Below are 17,104 nucleotides of genomic sequence, written 5' to 3'. Positions count from 1 at the left end.
ATTACCATAAATTCATAAATTGCACAATAAAACTCAAGAATAATAATTTTTGCACTTTATTAAAATATTGGATAAATTTGGACACGTAATTAAAAATATAAGCTGTTAAAACTGGATTAAAGTGCCCAATTACGCAGTTTCGGCGCGTAATCAGTAATCTCCTGAAACATCATGTTGTAACCACGGTATTCCTCCATCATATGAGAGGGTATGTAATAAACTTGAGTTGGAGTTGTTATGTAGGTGGCTACCGACTCTTCGGTAGGATTGAGCCGTAAGTGTAGAATATGCGTAGTATCTATGAGCAAATTTTAAGGATGAAATTTTTGTAAGGATGAGAGATTGTAGAGACTCGAACCTATAAATAAGGAAAATAAATAAGAAAATGGTAAAAAGGGAATTTCAGTAGGCCTCATCGATGAAGCCAGTATATTCATCGACGAAGTCCCTTTAGTTCTTCGTCACCGAAATTCAGAGCGTCGTCGACGAAGAAATACCGAGTGAACCAAAGAAAATATTTGGATGGGATTCGTCGACAAAGATAGAGCTTCATCCACGAACTGAGTGGCTGGTTCATCGACAAAGGCGCCGCCTCGTCGACAAATTTGACTCGGTCAAAGGCTCTATAAATATCATTTTTAGTTGCTTAAGGGTGAAGAAAACCCAAAAGCTCTCTCTCTCTCTCTCTCTCTCTCTCTACGATTCTTCATCGTTTGTCGTCCGTTTCTACAATCGGAGGTTTCTGCGTGAATTTGAAGGAAAATCTCTTCAGTTATAGCGGATCTTATCATCGTTTTGAAGATTTTTTGGTCTTTCCCTAAAATCAGGGTAAGGATCTGAATTCATTTTCGTTTCGGTAGATCTATAGTAGATTGAATAATACTGAAGTATTGTTCCTCGATTTTTAGGTTTTGAGGGTTCCGTGTCGTAGTTTGGATAAATAAGCTCGTGTTTTGATTTTTACATTAAAAAGTAAGAAGATTTGTTTACATCAGTATTTTTAGAAAAAGAAACCACATGATATGTAGCTTATGTTTATATGTACTTATTAACTACTTATTTGCAAAGTTTTACCAGGTAAAAATGTCGATTCTTATGGTTTTCACGATTCTATGGTTTTGGCAAAAATGAGATTTTTGGCATATGGTCTCCAAATTTCTTAAACTATTTTATTTGCACTAAAAATAAAGTAGAAGATGCTTGAAACTCTTAATAGCAACAGAAATGATATTTTATGAACAAGTTTATATGAAATGAATATATATGACCAAATAAGTGTGATGTATGACATGAATTGAATCTATACTGATTTGAGATGTATGTATATGAACTATGGGAACTAAGGTTTCAAGTGATTATCAAAAAATGCAGAAAACAGGTGTCGGTTAGATACCATGCCAAGTATGAAAAAAGGGTAAAATCGAGAGGTTACGAGACGATTTTTATCACAGTATGAATGAAAGTATGCATGAATGAGATTGTGAAAATACTAGAATTGCACAGGTTATTATGTTTTAATGTAAATTGTATATATGATATTGGGACTGCAGCTTGTCTCAATAGTATATGAAACTTTAAAAAGTTTATATTATGTAGGCTCGGTACCATTGCCAAAACAGAGGTACAGTGCAACCACACATAGTTATTGTTCAGTGTGGGTACCTAATAGTAGGCTTGGTAAGAAGGGTCACTACTCAAAAGGGATCAGGGTGGTGATGATCAGGTTGAACTACAGTATGTTATGATGCCTGACGATGCCTGCACGAACAGGGCTCAATCAGTGCTTTCTTATCGCACAACCCTTGCCACTGGGAGTTACTGGCATAGTTATGATAATTTCAAGTTTGATGGTATTCTAAATATGCATATACATGATTTAAAAGCTTTACTGGGCAAAGTCACAGGTTTGAGTACCTGGTGGAGGGATCGTACAATGTATGGGCCTATACCCTACCCTAACCTCGGGAACTCTCACTTGTAATGATGTTGGGTTATACATTATCAGGAACTTATATATGTACTATATATAAATATATATATATATATATATATATATATATTATAGTATTGAGAATGTGCAATTTATGTAACTGTTTTCAAATAAGAATATAACTGTACAGTGACACACTGATATAATATTTTTCTCATTATTGAGAAGTGTCTCACCCCAATCTTACAACCTTGTTTTCAGAAGTTATAGGAAATCGGTCCTAGTCGTCTAGAGAGGTTGTGGAGCGTAGGGTCCTGTTAGTTAGTGTAAGTTTTTGTATGAATACTGGGTTGTTAGCCTGGTTGTTTTGGGAATGTAATATAGTTTATGTTTTACGTACGGTTGAAATATGTAAGGAACATTTAGATACTCTAATATGTCTATTAGAATCCATATGAATGTTGATATTTTCCACAATATATGTTAGTACAGATCATTATGAAATACCCGTACGTCCCTGTATAGGACGGGTAGTTATGTATGTCTCGGGATTTATACAAGATATGTATGTATAGTAACACTCTGAGGTTGTATTAAGGGTCGGGGCGTTACAGTAGTAGCATAGGATTAGTGTGGTACGTAGTACATACAACAAACCATCCGTACACTGATAACAACTTGCTTATAATACAGACATGACTAAACATGCAACATTTCTCACTTGCTCAAGATACATAGAAAACCATGGATGGAGTGGTACTTGCTAAGCTCTTTCTCCACCCGCTAGCAACTTTATACTAACAAGATGAACATGAAAAATTTTAGGGGCATCCCTCTAGTTATTACTCGACGCTGCTCATCGTAGGCACCTTCTCGTATTCTTCTGATACCCTGAATCTTTGGGGAAGGATGCAACGACCCCCGAACCGCTGCTGCAAGTAAATGATCACAGCAAGCAGCAGGCACCCACAAGCTATGATGACATCCCAAGCAATGGAGTACAAATCTGCACCAGGATTTGCATAAATGTATGTGTCCATATATTCATCAAAATCACGGGTGAAAGTGTGAGCCCTGTAAAGATCATACGCATGCGGAAGCATCCGAATGAGGGTTGTTCCAATGTAGAATGAATGAGAAAGATACTTTCCCTTTGAGTTCCCGAACATGTTGAGCAGGATTTGAGGGAAAAGAAATCCATCCGACACCAAACCTACGAATGATCTCAGGTCATGCTGTACAGAAAGTTGCTGCTGTCTGATATGATGACGAGAGAAATGAGCAATAGGATCATATTTGTTCTTCCTCCAGTGCACGAAGAACGCAATTAAGCCCCCAGCAACATACAGTGGCAAGGTCACATACAGGGCTTTCTTCTCTTCACCCCATGAGTCCTTTTGATCATTTCTGTTGGCCAGTTTAGTAGACAATGAAAGCTGAAGAAGACGAATCTGCATCAGGAAAGCTATCATCATAACCACCCTCACAATAACCTCGTTCATTTCAAGCCATCCACCAGTCCTGAACCAGATGTGCCGGGGGTTATGGGTGCCCAAGAACAGGGCTTCGAAGTTGAGGAGAAGATGGATCATGTGCCCCAGGGTATGAATCACAAGCATGATAAGTGAAATGGATGGAAGCACTTCAGGGTGCCTCTTCCCATAGAAGATTTGCAACACAATGAAGACACATGCAAGTGTTTCAGAGAGCAGAACCATGACAGTCTCAAAATCCATCCTCCATATGGATTGTTCTGCCTCAACCATGTAATAAGGCGCAGCAACAAGGTCCAGATGATAGAAGAAAAGAGGGTCGGACTTCTTTCGAGTACTTACAATTGTTCCCTTGATAAGACCTCTTTTCTTTGCATTCAGGGGAGGAAACTGGACATTGACAAGGAGCTCGCAGTCCATAGAGTACTTGGTAGAAAATTGGATATTTGAAACCAAATGTCTACAGCCTACCATGCAGAGCTTTCCTGTCTCAGCATCATAAGTCCCTTCAGCAGATATCTCTGCCCAATGACTCGAGCTCGAAGATAAGTTAAACAAAGAAAACTGATCGCCTAACTTGGCGTCATGCGTCAGAGTCAAGCTCATCTTGTAGCTGATATTTGTTGGGCTGCTATGGTTTTCGATTGCTGTAACTGCAGGGTCATTGCCGCTTCCTGACCATGAGTCTGATGAAGACATAGCATACGTCCCATCGTAAATGTGATCACCCACGGAGAGGGGATATGAATAACCCTGGGCAATTGTTCCTTGAGAATTCTTAATTGACATGCGGAATCTCATGTCATAAGAATCCTCATTTGGGTACCTTTCCTTTCTGCTTTCCGAAGGCTGCTTCTTGGCTGGACATGACTTCTTTACTCTGTCAGTTTCAGTATAATTGTATTTTAAGCCTGGGAGTGCCTGCCTTCCATTATTGACATTTCGATATGTAATCCCGTTGAAGTAACCCAAATCATTGGCAGATTTGTTTGTCCAGATTTGCCCCACAATCTTACTACTTTCTGTGAGTGACCAGATAGCAGGGAAACTCATGGTCAGCCTGAATGAGCAATCCCCAACATGAGCTTTAGCTGAAGAATCAGTCACGTTCAAGATTCGGCAAGCGACAATGCATAGCCTGTTCTTCCTTGAATCCCATGATCCCTCCCCAACTAATGTTGTGTTGGGATTGAAGGGTTGATTATACCAAAAATAGTCCTGTGTTCAAAATTCAACAAGAAACTGCAGCAATTTTTTCTCATCTGAACACTGAATAGAAGTGAGGGACATGATGTTGGGCGAATAATTGATATCCCCACCAAATGGACTGCAGTTCTTTGTAGAATTGCAATCCCTTGCATACTCCAATTTATACTCACTGGCGCCACTCACCATGGAACACAGACTTCTTCCGGGCCGCAAACCAAGAGATGCACTCTGGGGGACATTATCAGTCCCACCAGAACACCCTTTATCAAATTCTTCAGAAACCAAAGTGTAGTTGTAATTTGTCTGATGGAACATCAATATGGAAATTGGATCAAAGTAGTTCAACTCGTCGGCCAAGCTCAAACTCTCCAAGGTCCCAGTAACCATAGTAGTGGAAATATTTGAACTCTTTGGGACAACGAGTTTCAGAAGAGCTGCAAAATCAAGCAACTTATGGGCATCTTCTGAATAAGCTTTAGCTGATCCCACCATGCAAAGTTTCCCAGAAGATTCAGACCAGAACCCATGTAAGCTAAAACTCAAAGAACCACACCCAGACCCTCTACGCGCCTGGTAATGGTACCTGCCCCAATATCCCACACTCTGCTCCTGACTTTGCAGGGTCACACTTCCCTCAATCTTGAACTCCCCCTCGACCTTGGTCTTATAAACGCTTGGGGTCTGAAACCACAGGGACTTAGAGAATGGAGCGGAGTTAACAGAGGACTTGTTTAGAATTCTATCTCGACCATTGTAGGACTCGTTTAGAATTCTATCTCCACCATTGTAGAAGCCATTTTGGAGCCGTGGAAGCACAAAGGTGGAATCGTCGAGTTCAGTTGGGGTCGACTACGGCACAACTGAGCCGCAGTGATCGGAGTAGGAGATTTGAGGACTTGAGGAAGAGGAGACCATTAAGGTTGAAAATGACACGGTGAAGAGGAAGAAGAGCGATAAACCATGAAGCCATCAAAAGGGATGCCACTTCTTTGAAGGGGCGGTTGAGGTAGAACCCATAGTAAACATGATCATTGATTTCTTGAAGGGAGAAGGGAAAGATGGTGGATATGATGAAAAAGATATAAAAAGTGAAGGGAAGGGAGCAGACTAAGATAATGCCATTGCTGGGTGAAGCTTGTGGTTTGCCCTGCTTCCCTGTCTCTTGCGCAGGTCTTTTCATGCTAGGGGTGGCAAGGGAAGGGCTATTTTGTAATTTCTCAAAACAAAGACCGACTCACTGCGTCAATGGAAGACTTGGAAATTTCAGAGTCATGGCCTAGCAAGACGGCCCCGGCGCCGCCTGGGGAAGGGGGAGGGGGGGTGGGGGTGGGAGCGGCGCGGCCGCGGTGGGGAAGCGAGAAGATAAAATAAACAGGGAAGAATTGCACAGTGAAGCCCTGCAAGTCTTTTTTGCTCGGAATTGCTCACACCACATTCATTGATTTATTTAATAACGCTGAATTTTCTATATATGGGTCACAACAAATAACTTGATTTTTTTTTTTTTTGGAAAAAGAGGGTGGCACCTCCTAAACTTTATTAAAAAACCCCTTACTTATGGCAGAAGAAAACTGTAGTTACAATTTTGAGACTTTAGGGCAATAAAAACAAAATTCCAAGACCCTAAACTAACTTAACCAACATAAACCAAACCAAAAAACTAAACACCAGCAACCAAAAAAACTAAAAAACTAAACCACTAAAAGTGAATTAACACAAAATATTATAAGCGCAAAGAAGGAAAACTCAACAAGTCCAATTGAATCATTCCACTAACTTGTCGAGGAAGATCATCTTGGCAACTATATGATCGAAAAATACCAGATTCACCCTGTTTGGTAAAGAAATCTGCACTTTTATTCGCCTCCCTGTAAACATGTTCCACTTTGAACTGTATGCCTCTTAATGCTAGCATAAGTTCTTCCCACAAATCCCATAAGTTCCAAACCGAGCACTTCCCAGAATTTATCCACTAAACCAACAAAGCAGAGTCACATGCAATCTCCACTTGATCTAATCCGAGATCTTTGCACAAATTAATCCCTAAAATAATCCCCTTCAATTCAGCCATGTTATTTGTTCCATAACCAAATAATGAGGAAAAAGCTGCTTTAAATAAACCTTTTTCATCTCTTATCACGCCTCCACCATCACAATTCCCTGAGTAACCTCTACAGCTCCCATCCACATTCAGTTTAACCCAACCTATCACAGGTTTACACCATCTGATTACACGAGGAAGACGAACCCCAACAATTTTTACTTGAATATCCAAACCATGAAGGACTGCAATATCCGTGCAAGAAGCAGGTGCACATTTATTTAACTTATCTGAAATGGATCTCAGCCAATATTTAATATTAAGCCACACAGTTCTCACCGAATCATGAGTTGATTCTATCCTGACTCTACATCGACAAGTCCTGAGTCTCCAAATGATGAGACTAGGTATAAGACCTACCAAAATGCCTAACTGTGAGGCCCGTCTTGCACAACTAAACCAGACATTAACTCTACCTTTCTTAGTACTTGTTGTCATACAACTAACACCCAACACCACCGCTGTTTTTTTCCATACCTCCTGAGCAAAAGATCTGGTGCAAAACACATGGTCTAGAGATTCAATCTTGGCATTTGAACAACAATCACATCGAGAGGCCATCTGGACACCTACTTCTTTAATACGAGTATCAACCGAAAGACAAGCGAACCAAGACTTCCACATACAAATTGACACCCTTTTTGGTAACATAGGATGCCAGATCTATTTTGCAACTGAGAATTCCTCTTTATGCTCCCTTATAATTTCCCAAGCACTTGCCGTGGTGAATTTTCCATCTGTTGAAGGTTCCCATATTACTGTATCAGGACCCTCCTTGCAAGAAATAGCAGAGTTCATTACTTCCTTAGCCTGATCTTCACCCAACAGTTCCACTAATAAATCAACATTCCACCCATCTCTATCCCAACAATCTCAAGTTCGAAGCTTATGGTTACTGATTTCTTGAACCTTAGCACAAAGGAGTCCGGAGGCTAACCAATGATCAAACCAGAAAGAAGCCGACCCTTCTTTAATTCAAACACGAACATGCTCTAAAACTTCAGGAATCATACAAACAATTGATCTCCAAAATCTGGTTCCTTTCTCTAATTTCATTTCTCTCAAGTGGTGTTTCTTATACAAATACTTGGCTTTAAAGAATTGAGTCCACAGATTATCCATAGTTAACAATCTCCACACAAACTTTATATGCAATGATTTTTTTACTTCCTCCAAATCCCTAACACCCAAACCACCCTCACAAACAGGCTTACAAATATTAGACCAGGAACACCAATTCCTTTACCTTTTATCATTTACTCCACTCCAAAAAAATTTTGATAACATAAAATTTATCTTTTTGAAGACATTAGTAGGAATGTCCAATAGCGCCAATTGATGAACCGCCATTGATGATAATACATGCTTAATTAAAATTAGGCGGCCCCCTTGAGATAAAAGCTTAAATTTCTAACCCGCTATTTTTTCCTCAATTTATCAATTAGGGGCTCTAAAATAACTTGACTTAATGACATATTGTAGCCAATCAGATCTTCCCATTTTCGTATACGTTGGATTGAGGACTTTTGAGAAGAACATTTTTAAAACAATGACAAGGTGGTGTATTTGCTATTTACTAAGTTGGGGATTTTATGAAATCAGAAATTTATTTTTTTTCATGATATCCAAAAGAAGAAAAGAAGAGGGAAATTCCTTACTTTTTTAGAAAAAAGAAATTTTCTTAATTCCAAACAAGGCAATAAAATCTATCACATATTAGATCCTTGCAATAATTTGTTTGCTTAAAAGATTAACTTGCTTGGACTATAATTATAATCGTTTCCATCTTTTATTTATTATTAGTTAATTAATTAATAAATTAATTTATAATTCATCGGAATGGATTTGAGCTATCACGGAACACATTGTTGATCTCATACTCATTTTTAAAACTGCCAAATACGAGAGAAATTAACGTGATGGTAATTTTATTTTCTATTTCCACTTATAATGAATATTTTTATAAACTAAACTAAATAAAAAACAAGGGGCTCGCTTTGACTTGGTAAACATGGGCCCAATCTCGTGGAAGGATTGGGATCTATAATTTTCCAAGGACCTCATTAGGTGCTTGGAAAATGTTAGAAAATGGAAAAAGGAAATATGAACGAGTCTACTTTTTCATGTTTGATTATCAAGTAAAGTAAGGTGAGATTTTTTTCCAAAACTTATCCTAATGAATCAATCTTTTTGGCACGATCATTAAGCATGTGGCTTGCCCCTTCTCTTCCTCCCCCACTCCCTTTCCCTTGAAAACAGTAACAAAGATAATAGTGTTAAATATTTTTCTATAAAAACTCAATAGTGTTGCAGTACTAACAAAATATATTTGAAAAGGTCTAGTTTTATATTTAAGAGCTTAAAATTTAAATTTTAAATTTGAATTCTTGTGTAAATATGAATAAAATATAATACAAAAATATACGAAATTTCTTATAAATTCAATTAAAAAATATATACCTCAAAAATATAAATAAGAACACCCATCATAAAGTGAAATACGCCCACCAATTACACAGCCAAAGCTTTATTGCAATCTCGCATAGGAATTTAAAAGGCCAGTAAATTGCAAAGATATCATGTTTTCAAAACCATAGAATGTGCATCTTCTGCAGAATAAAGCTGTTTTCTCTCACAATTTTATACTGCCATTTTGTCATCATACCGATATCTCATTATCTCAAGCACTTAAAAAGTAAGTATATTATGTGTTAATTCTTAACTCATAAGTCACATAAATCATTTTTATACGAGTCATCCCAAACAAATTTTTCTTCCCATCACCATACCCCTTCCCAACAAAAAAAAAAAAAAACGCTATTGAAATTATATTTTTAGCCATCACCACAATAAAAGATTCTATTCATATCTCGATCATCTTGCGATCATTTGGTATGGAGAATAAAGTGGGATGAGAATGAAATAAAATGAAAACTTATTGTACTTACCATATTCCATTCTTATATAACAAACGCGTAAACACAACTGTGCAATAGCCCGCCAGAGCCATCCAACCGCAAGTGAAGTTTCATATGGAAATTGTCCCACTTTATTGGGTTGAGTAGCAAAAGGCATACTTTTTTAACAATAGCTAGTAGAGCAAATTACAAAAAATTTTCAAGGGAAGAGAATGATTAGTGACTGAAAGAATTAGTAGAGCAAATTAGGTCAGAATCTTCAAGCAACCGAACAAGCTTCTCTATTAAAAATAAAAATTGTAGAGCAAGAGATTGATGAAAAATTCAGACCTATGTCAGTGTCGCATTCAACTCTTGGTGTACTCAGCAGGCTCGTGAATTACAATGACACCACGTATGTTTCATAGATAGAATAGGAATAAGAAAGGGGTAGTAATAAAAAAAATTTAAAAGAAAAATATGATAAAATTAAGTTATAAATTCAATTCCATTGCACACAATTACATTCAATTTCTTCATACCAAACATATACTCAGTTGCTTTTCCTGCAATCAGTATAGTACAAGAGGCTAATATATTCTCCTTTAAGATCTAATGGAAAGTAAATTTGATAAGTAAAGATTTGTGTGGATTTGAATGAAATATGATACAAAATAGATTTCTTTCAAATTCACATAAAATTTGAACTTCGAAATTCATGCTAACAATCACTACTTTCGAGAAAATTTAGACTATCAAAGAAATTATTCTATATGAAAATAAAAACACCGATGAGACTGCTAAATAGCCGTTAAAGAATTAAGATGCTATGTTATAGAAGAGGCGTTTGTTACATTGATAACACTGCATTAAAAAAGAATTTGAGGACAAAATTGTTCTGAACAAATATCTATAATTACAATAAAACCAAAATGTAATTATAAACGTATTTTTTTGTTATCCAAGTACACAACAGAAGCCTCAGATTTCTAATTGCAAAGGGTTTCGTAACCTATCCTAAATTCTAAATTGCCATGCACGATGTTTTTTCCTCTGTTCACATTTAGCGACAAAAGTTTTAGATTTTTGTAAGTTCTTCATTTGCTTAAAAAGTTCTTTCTTCACATTTTTTTAATTTTTCTTTTAAAAGATGTTAAAGGCAAGATTTTTACTAGAATAATTGCCTACTTTTTTTTTTCTTTTTTTCTTTTTTTACAATTTTTGAACTAAGAAGTTACATATTCAACAATTGAAATTTAAAATGGACCAAATAAACTCATCCAGAAATCAATTACCAAATAGATGCATACAAATTCAGTTTATAATCAGAATACAATAGACTGCATTCATAACTTCATTCAGCATTCAACACTCAATTTTATGAAAGGAGTGGAGTGTCGGGGCTCATTGCTCTAGTTTTCATTGGATTCTTTGAGCTTAAGAGGCAGATTACCAATAGGTATTGGCCACCAAGAGCATAGCTCAAGTTAGTATTTCTAAGATAAAGATTCTCTTCTAAAACTCCAGAAAAATCATACAAATATCGTATATATATATATAGACACACACACACAACTGCAATTCCAAACCAACCATACCCGTTTGAGGGTTAGCAACAAAAGGCATAATAAGAAACTGGGAAAAGGACTTGCGCCTCAAAATTGGCATTTCATTGATAACCCCATCCATCCTATATTTATATTTATTTACAAAATCCACGCCCCCAAGTGTCTTGCAGGTATAACCTTACCACACCAGGTTCCATAATTTATGTCTAATACTCTTCAATCTAAAACTAAATCTAGGTTATCCCATAAGCAAGGGCCTTTGAGCCTCAAAATTGACTTTTAATTCAGATACATATTGTAAGCCATTCTACCAACTCACAAATTTCCCTTTTCCGGTGAAGAGAGGAATTTATCACAGTCCTCTACTCCAATTTGTGTAAACGCTTTAACAAGCAATTTGACATACCCAGCCAGATACTCCTTAAAACTGCTTGAGCAGCTCTTGTCACCCTCGTCAACATCCTGAACGCCACCATTGACAAGACACCCTACTTGAGCACCATCCATATAAGCTTTACATGCCACCAAGATATCATGAGCACGCTTGTGAAAATGCCCAACAACGAAGTCCTCAAAATGCTGGAGGCCAAACACAAATTAGAAATTATAAGATGCTAGAAGCGGAGAGGGAAAAACCCTCACCAATACTAAACCAAGCCTGAGGCACACGAATGCATAAATGCCAAGTTCATCACACACACCCGTGCACATACACGTTACACACATCCAGCCCCATCAACATACATAGTTTATGGGGAAAGAACTGTAGAAAAACTTTATTCCCAGTAATTGTATTGCATACACACACATTTACATGCTTTTCTACCAAGCGTGTTCCACTAAAAGAAAGCAACAGTGCCAGTGCATTCTGGCATGTGTAACACTGACATATAAGAGAATTGTGTTGATATTCTGATACTCCTTTGCCATTCGGGCATGTATCTATACTGTATAAATGTATAAAGACTGCATAATTATATATGCTTCTAGGGTGCTCCTCAATCCTCAAAACACTTCTCCATAGCTTCTTCAAAGTGCTTTTGACACTAATGATGCATTGTAATGTGATTTTACTTTATAAAAGGAAAGACTGAAAAAACAAAAAAGTTATAATAAAGTTATCTACATTTACAAATAGAAAAGCGATGTATCACGAAGTTCTATGGATGAGAGATGAAGAGAAAGAAATCTATTAATTCCTTGATTTTTCCTGTCAAATTATGGAAAAAATAAATAAATAAATAGGCATGCCAAAGCATAAGAGGTCTTGGATTTCAAGCTTATAGTTCAGCCTTCAGCTTCAAGTTCCATTTATTCACATCTCCACATGCTGAAAAAAGTCGCACAGTGAGGGAGGATGTAGGACACCTTAAGCTTTTGGCATAATTAGCCATCAAACAGTTGAGCACATATGCTATGTCCATGTTACATAGTTTTATGCAATAGTACATAAAAAAGACAAAACTCAAGAACATTCCCATGACCACTCTGAAGTAGTATGTGACACATATCGAGTGGAACACGTATACAGGGAAAGCAGGCTAAAGAAAACTAGGAAGCTGGCCTAAAGAAAACCATCAACGGTTTTCCATAGGTACATCAATGGTTTCTTCTAGAAGCCAACTAGGAAGCAGGTCTGAAGAAAAACCATCCATGGTATGATGAAACCGTTGACGGTTTTGTTCGGCATTGGTTTGAAATTTATTATTTTATTGGCTGGAACGATTAATGGGTTGGGGGTGCGGGGACTACACCCCACGTTACAGTACAAGAGTATTTGATGAATTTTTCTAATACCTCTATATGGTTAGGGCTAATATAAATACATATGATGTAACCCCACTTTCTACAATAATGAAAGTCAGCCGCCGTTCGCTCCTGTGGATATAGACATACTGGCGAACCACGTTAAATCCGTATGTTTTTGTTGCTCTATCTCTTTGTTTTCTGTACTATTCATCATAGTTGCCGCGCGTTTCTCAACACACTCGTTACAAGAGCTTCACTAAATAATCCTCAGAAACGCTACTCAAAACCTAGAAGACAAAGGGTAAACTGTCCAAGTGTCAAATGGAGCCTATGAGAAAATTAACATATTCACCCCCACTCCCCCACTGCTTTTATTTTCCCCCAGTTTTTCCATAAATTTCATAAGGAACATGAGTGAAAGAGGGTGAATCCCCCCCCCCCCACCCTTTCTTTCAAAACACACACACAAATAGCTGCAAATACTCAAATTAGCGAAAACGAGTTCTTGTTGCCAAAAATAACCATGTAGGAAGAAGAAAAACTAATATTTATAAAATGAGAGAATCAGCACCCCTCTTAAGAAGAGTTCATGATGCTACATGGCTCTAAAAAAATGTTACGAGACATCAACCCACATATCACCCCCAATCTAGGGAATATGTCTCCCTCCCTCCCACCCACCCACCCACTAATTATTGAAAACACTCTCCCTCTCCCCGCGCACACACACACACACACACTACAACTAATAATTGAAAACATGTACTCTTGCAATAACCCTATTACAGCCATCTATACTACTTATAGAAGTATGAAGAAAACTTGTGTATTTTACATCACATCTTTCCATGTTTTTAGACAAGGACCAAGCTTATATATTTTCGAAATTAAGAAAAGCAATGTTTAACGGTTTTGACCCAACATAGGTGAGTACTGCCCGCTTTTACTTATTAGATCTCATGGTTTTGTCCCACAAAACATACCTCACAAGGTTGAAACCTACACCATTTTTATATGGCTAAGATTTTCCTAATAAGCAACCCCCCCCCCCCAAAAATAAGAAAAAAGCTAATCTCTAATCCCCTTGATGTGGGACCTACACCCTCGATGTAAACATCCACCCACGTGGCAGTAACCTTAAGGTGGCTCTAATACCAAATGTGACGATCTCGACCCAACTCCAAGGTATAGTCCGCTTTGGCACATTGGTCTTCATAGTTTTGTCCCAAAAAGGCGCCTTACAAGGTTGGAACCTAACCATCCTTATACAGCCAAGATATCCCTAGCACACACCGGATGTGGGATCATAACACAAGGCCTGTTCATGCTTCTTCCTTTCCTCCAGTCTCCCCCTCCCACTTGCCCTATCTCCCCACCTTCCTGTGTCAACTTCTCTCTTTCTGTCCCACTAGGCAACATCAAATCCTTCAATTTATTGTAAGCAATTGTGATCAATTCACACATCAGTTCCACCAAACTGCATCAGATATATTCAGATCTCCAGCAATATTTCTCTGGAAGTGCTCATGTGAGTCTGCATCTCTCTGTTTGTGTTGGCATCCAAAAGATTCAATTTTCTCGAATGCAATTTAGAGGGGAATTCCTCACCTTAGTTTCACGTATTAGTTCTGAAACACCTATTTGAGATAAAAATTAATCGTCTAGTTTTTTGGAAACCAGTGGTTTGACCCCTTTTTTGCTCCTCCAATCTTCGTCTTTGTCACCATTCAATTGTTCTTCCACAACAGCAAAAATAAGTGTGCTGCTCCAACATTACTTTCCTTCACTTTCAGTGTGATCTCATAGTTGGATTGACAAAGTCATGAAATATGGGTTTGTTGGCTGGCACACAATGGTTTACTAAGATGGTGGTCATCAGGATGTAAGCCGATGATGGGATGGAACTTTCAATTTGGGGTTTGTTAACGGCCATGTTTGGGGTTCTAAAGGCAGAGTACAATTTGATATAATAGTGTTTTCTTGCATGTTCTTTCATTCCTTGTCTCTCTAGATCACATTTTGTCACTTGCACAAATCCTTAAGGATTGATGAAGATGACCAGTCAAAGCAATTTTTTTTTTTTTTTTTTTTTGGGGGTTTTTGTTGCTCATCCTTGATGATGCTACGAAGATGTCCAGTCAAGCAATATTTTTTTTTGGGGGGTTTTCATTGCTCATCCTTGGCGATGCTCATGCAAATCTATAAAGTGAAATCTGGTGGTTTGGATGGTCCCCTTTGCCTCCATATTTTATGATCGTTAGTGCTTGTGTTGAATTTTTTCTGACAGTACTGTATAAATATGCTCAATCCATGGTATATGATTCGTGTCCCCTTATTTTGCTGATGATCTTGGATATAAAAAGGTATTGGATTTGCTTAAAATTGGGAAATGGGCAAAGAACAGGAGAAAATTTTTGGGCTGATAATTATGAATTTGAGCATTAATTATGAATATTTGAATCAAGAATGGCAAATCCTTCACTAAAAAGGAGTGTGATTAGTCAACAGTTTTTTAATGAAATAGAAGCTTTGCCTATGTAAATAACCATAGAGTAGTAAAAGGAAAATGATTGGATACATGGGTTTTGGCTCCAAAATTGTGAAAACATGTTTCGTAAAGATTTTGCAACTGTGTTCATCTAAGGTTACATTTAGTTTGGCAAACATCTGAAAAGAATGGTTATAATAGAAAATTTTGATAGTTCACACAAAATTAATATTTTACAGCCATAAAGAAAATGGCAATGTCTATGTTAGGATTCCCAAATCCATTGGGATTTCTAATTAATGTGTTAGGGTTTCCAAATCAATTGGGATTTCCATTTAACGTTATGATTCCTAAATGAATAGGAATTACTAATTAATGTGTTATGATTCCCAAATCAATTGGGATTCTATTTAATGTTGCGATTTTTATTTAATGTGTTAGGATTCCCAAATCAATCAGGATTTGGACATATTACATTCATAATAGGAGTAGGGCTCCCTATTATATATAATCCTACAAGGCTTTTTCATGTAAGCAATAACATAATTCATAGCCTTTGGCTAATTTGGAGGCAGATCCCCTCAAAGTGAACAATATGTTTCCTCTTTCTATGTTCCATCCTTTCAATTTCCCCAATTTCTCTATGATAAAACTCTAGGGTCTTATCATTGGGTATCAAAGCTGACGTTCTTGTGGACGTCGTTAACCCGCCAACAAAAATAAGATCTTAGAATTCTTGATCTTCACTCATACGCAATGGCATCAAAAAATTCAACAATCTCAGATGGAAGCTAGGCTAAAGGTTGAACTTAACAATATGTTTAAGCCTCAATTTGTAGAGATTCGGGCATCGCTCTGTAAAGAACTCGTTAAATCTTTCCATAAAGAGACATAATATGATGCCTATACATCAGCTAATCATAGGGAGCAGTTGTACATGTGTGAAGGAAGTTACCAAGGAGAGCGTGATCATGGTCCTTCTTGTATGAAGGTGGAATTTCCTTGGTGGAACAGTGATGATCCTGCTAGTTGGGCTTCTAAAGTTGAGATTGCTGCTATTATTCTAGATGGCAATGCTATCAAATGGTATGACTGGTTTGAAGTTCTTTATGGAATGCCTTCATGGGCAGAATTTGTTTCTGGATACTAGTCAGATTTGGGCCCACTAGATATGAGACTATTGATGGAGAGCTTGCCAAAATACTCCAAAATAGCACTGTCTTGGAGTACTAGACACGATTTGAGTAGCTATCAAACAGGACTACAGATTGGAATGAAATCCAACTGGTCAGTACTTTTATTATAGGTTTCCTACCTGACATTCGACATGAGGTCAAGGTGCGTCAGCCACGGACTACGACGGCTGCAATTTCCTTTGCAAGGTTAGAAGAAGAGAAGTTGGGAGAAGAACAATGTCACTCCAGCAAAACCATTGGCAAGCAAAATGTTAACAGCAATATCACACCACCTATTCTTCGCAATCCTCCTGCCAACCGATTGACTCAGGAGGAGCTTAAAGAGCAAATAACAAAGGGTTTGTCTGGCATTGTGATAAAAAATGGCATAGAAGGCACCATTGCCAAAAAGGATGACTCTTGATGATTGAACCTGTGGAGGAGCCAAAAGAGTTGAGGATGACCATGCTTATTCAGATTAGGAAGGCATGAAC

General features: G+C 37.6%; 1 protein-coding gene across 1 annotated transcript in view; it reads right to left on the bottom strand.

Annotated features, from left to right (window-relative positions):
* Positions 1-11,278: 11,278 nt before the first annotated feature.
* Positions 11,279-17,104, bottom strand: part of LOC131156039 (probable ubiquitin-conjugating enzyme E2 25) — a 35,016-nt gene continuing 29,190 nt past the window's right edge. Inside the window, exon 8 of the mRNA XM_058109491.1 lies at positions 11,279-11,777. Within this exon, the coding sequence (XP_057965474.1) occupies positions 11,514-11,777 (264 nt within the window). The 3' untranslated portion in view covers positions 11,279-11,513. The remainder of the gene's footprint in view (positions 11,778-17,104) is intronic.

Source organism: Malania oleifera, chromosome 1 (assembly GCF_029873635.1).
Source record: "Malania oleifera isolate guangnan ecotype guangnan chromosome 1, ASM2987363v1, whole genome shotgun sequence".
NCBI lineage: Eukaryota > Viridiplantae > Streptophyta > Magnoliopsida > Santalales > Ximeniaceae > Malania > Malania oleifera.
This window is presented reverse-complemented; position numbering and strand designations above follow the sequence as displayed.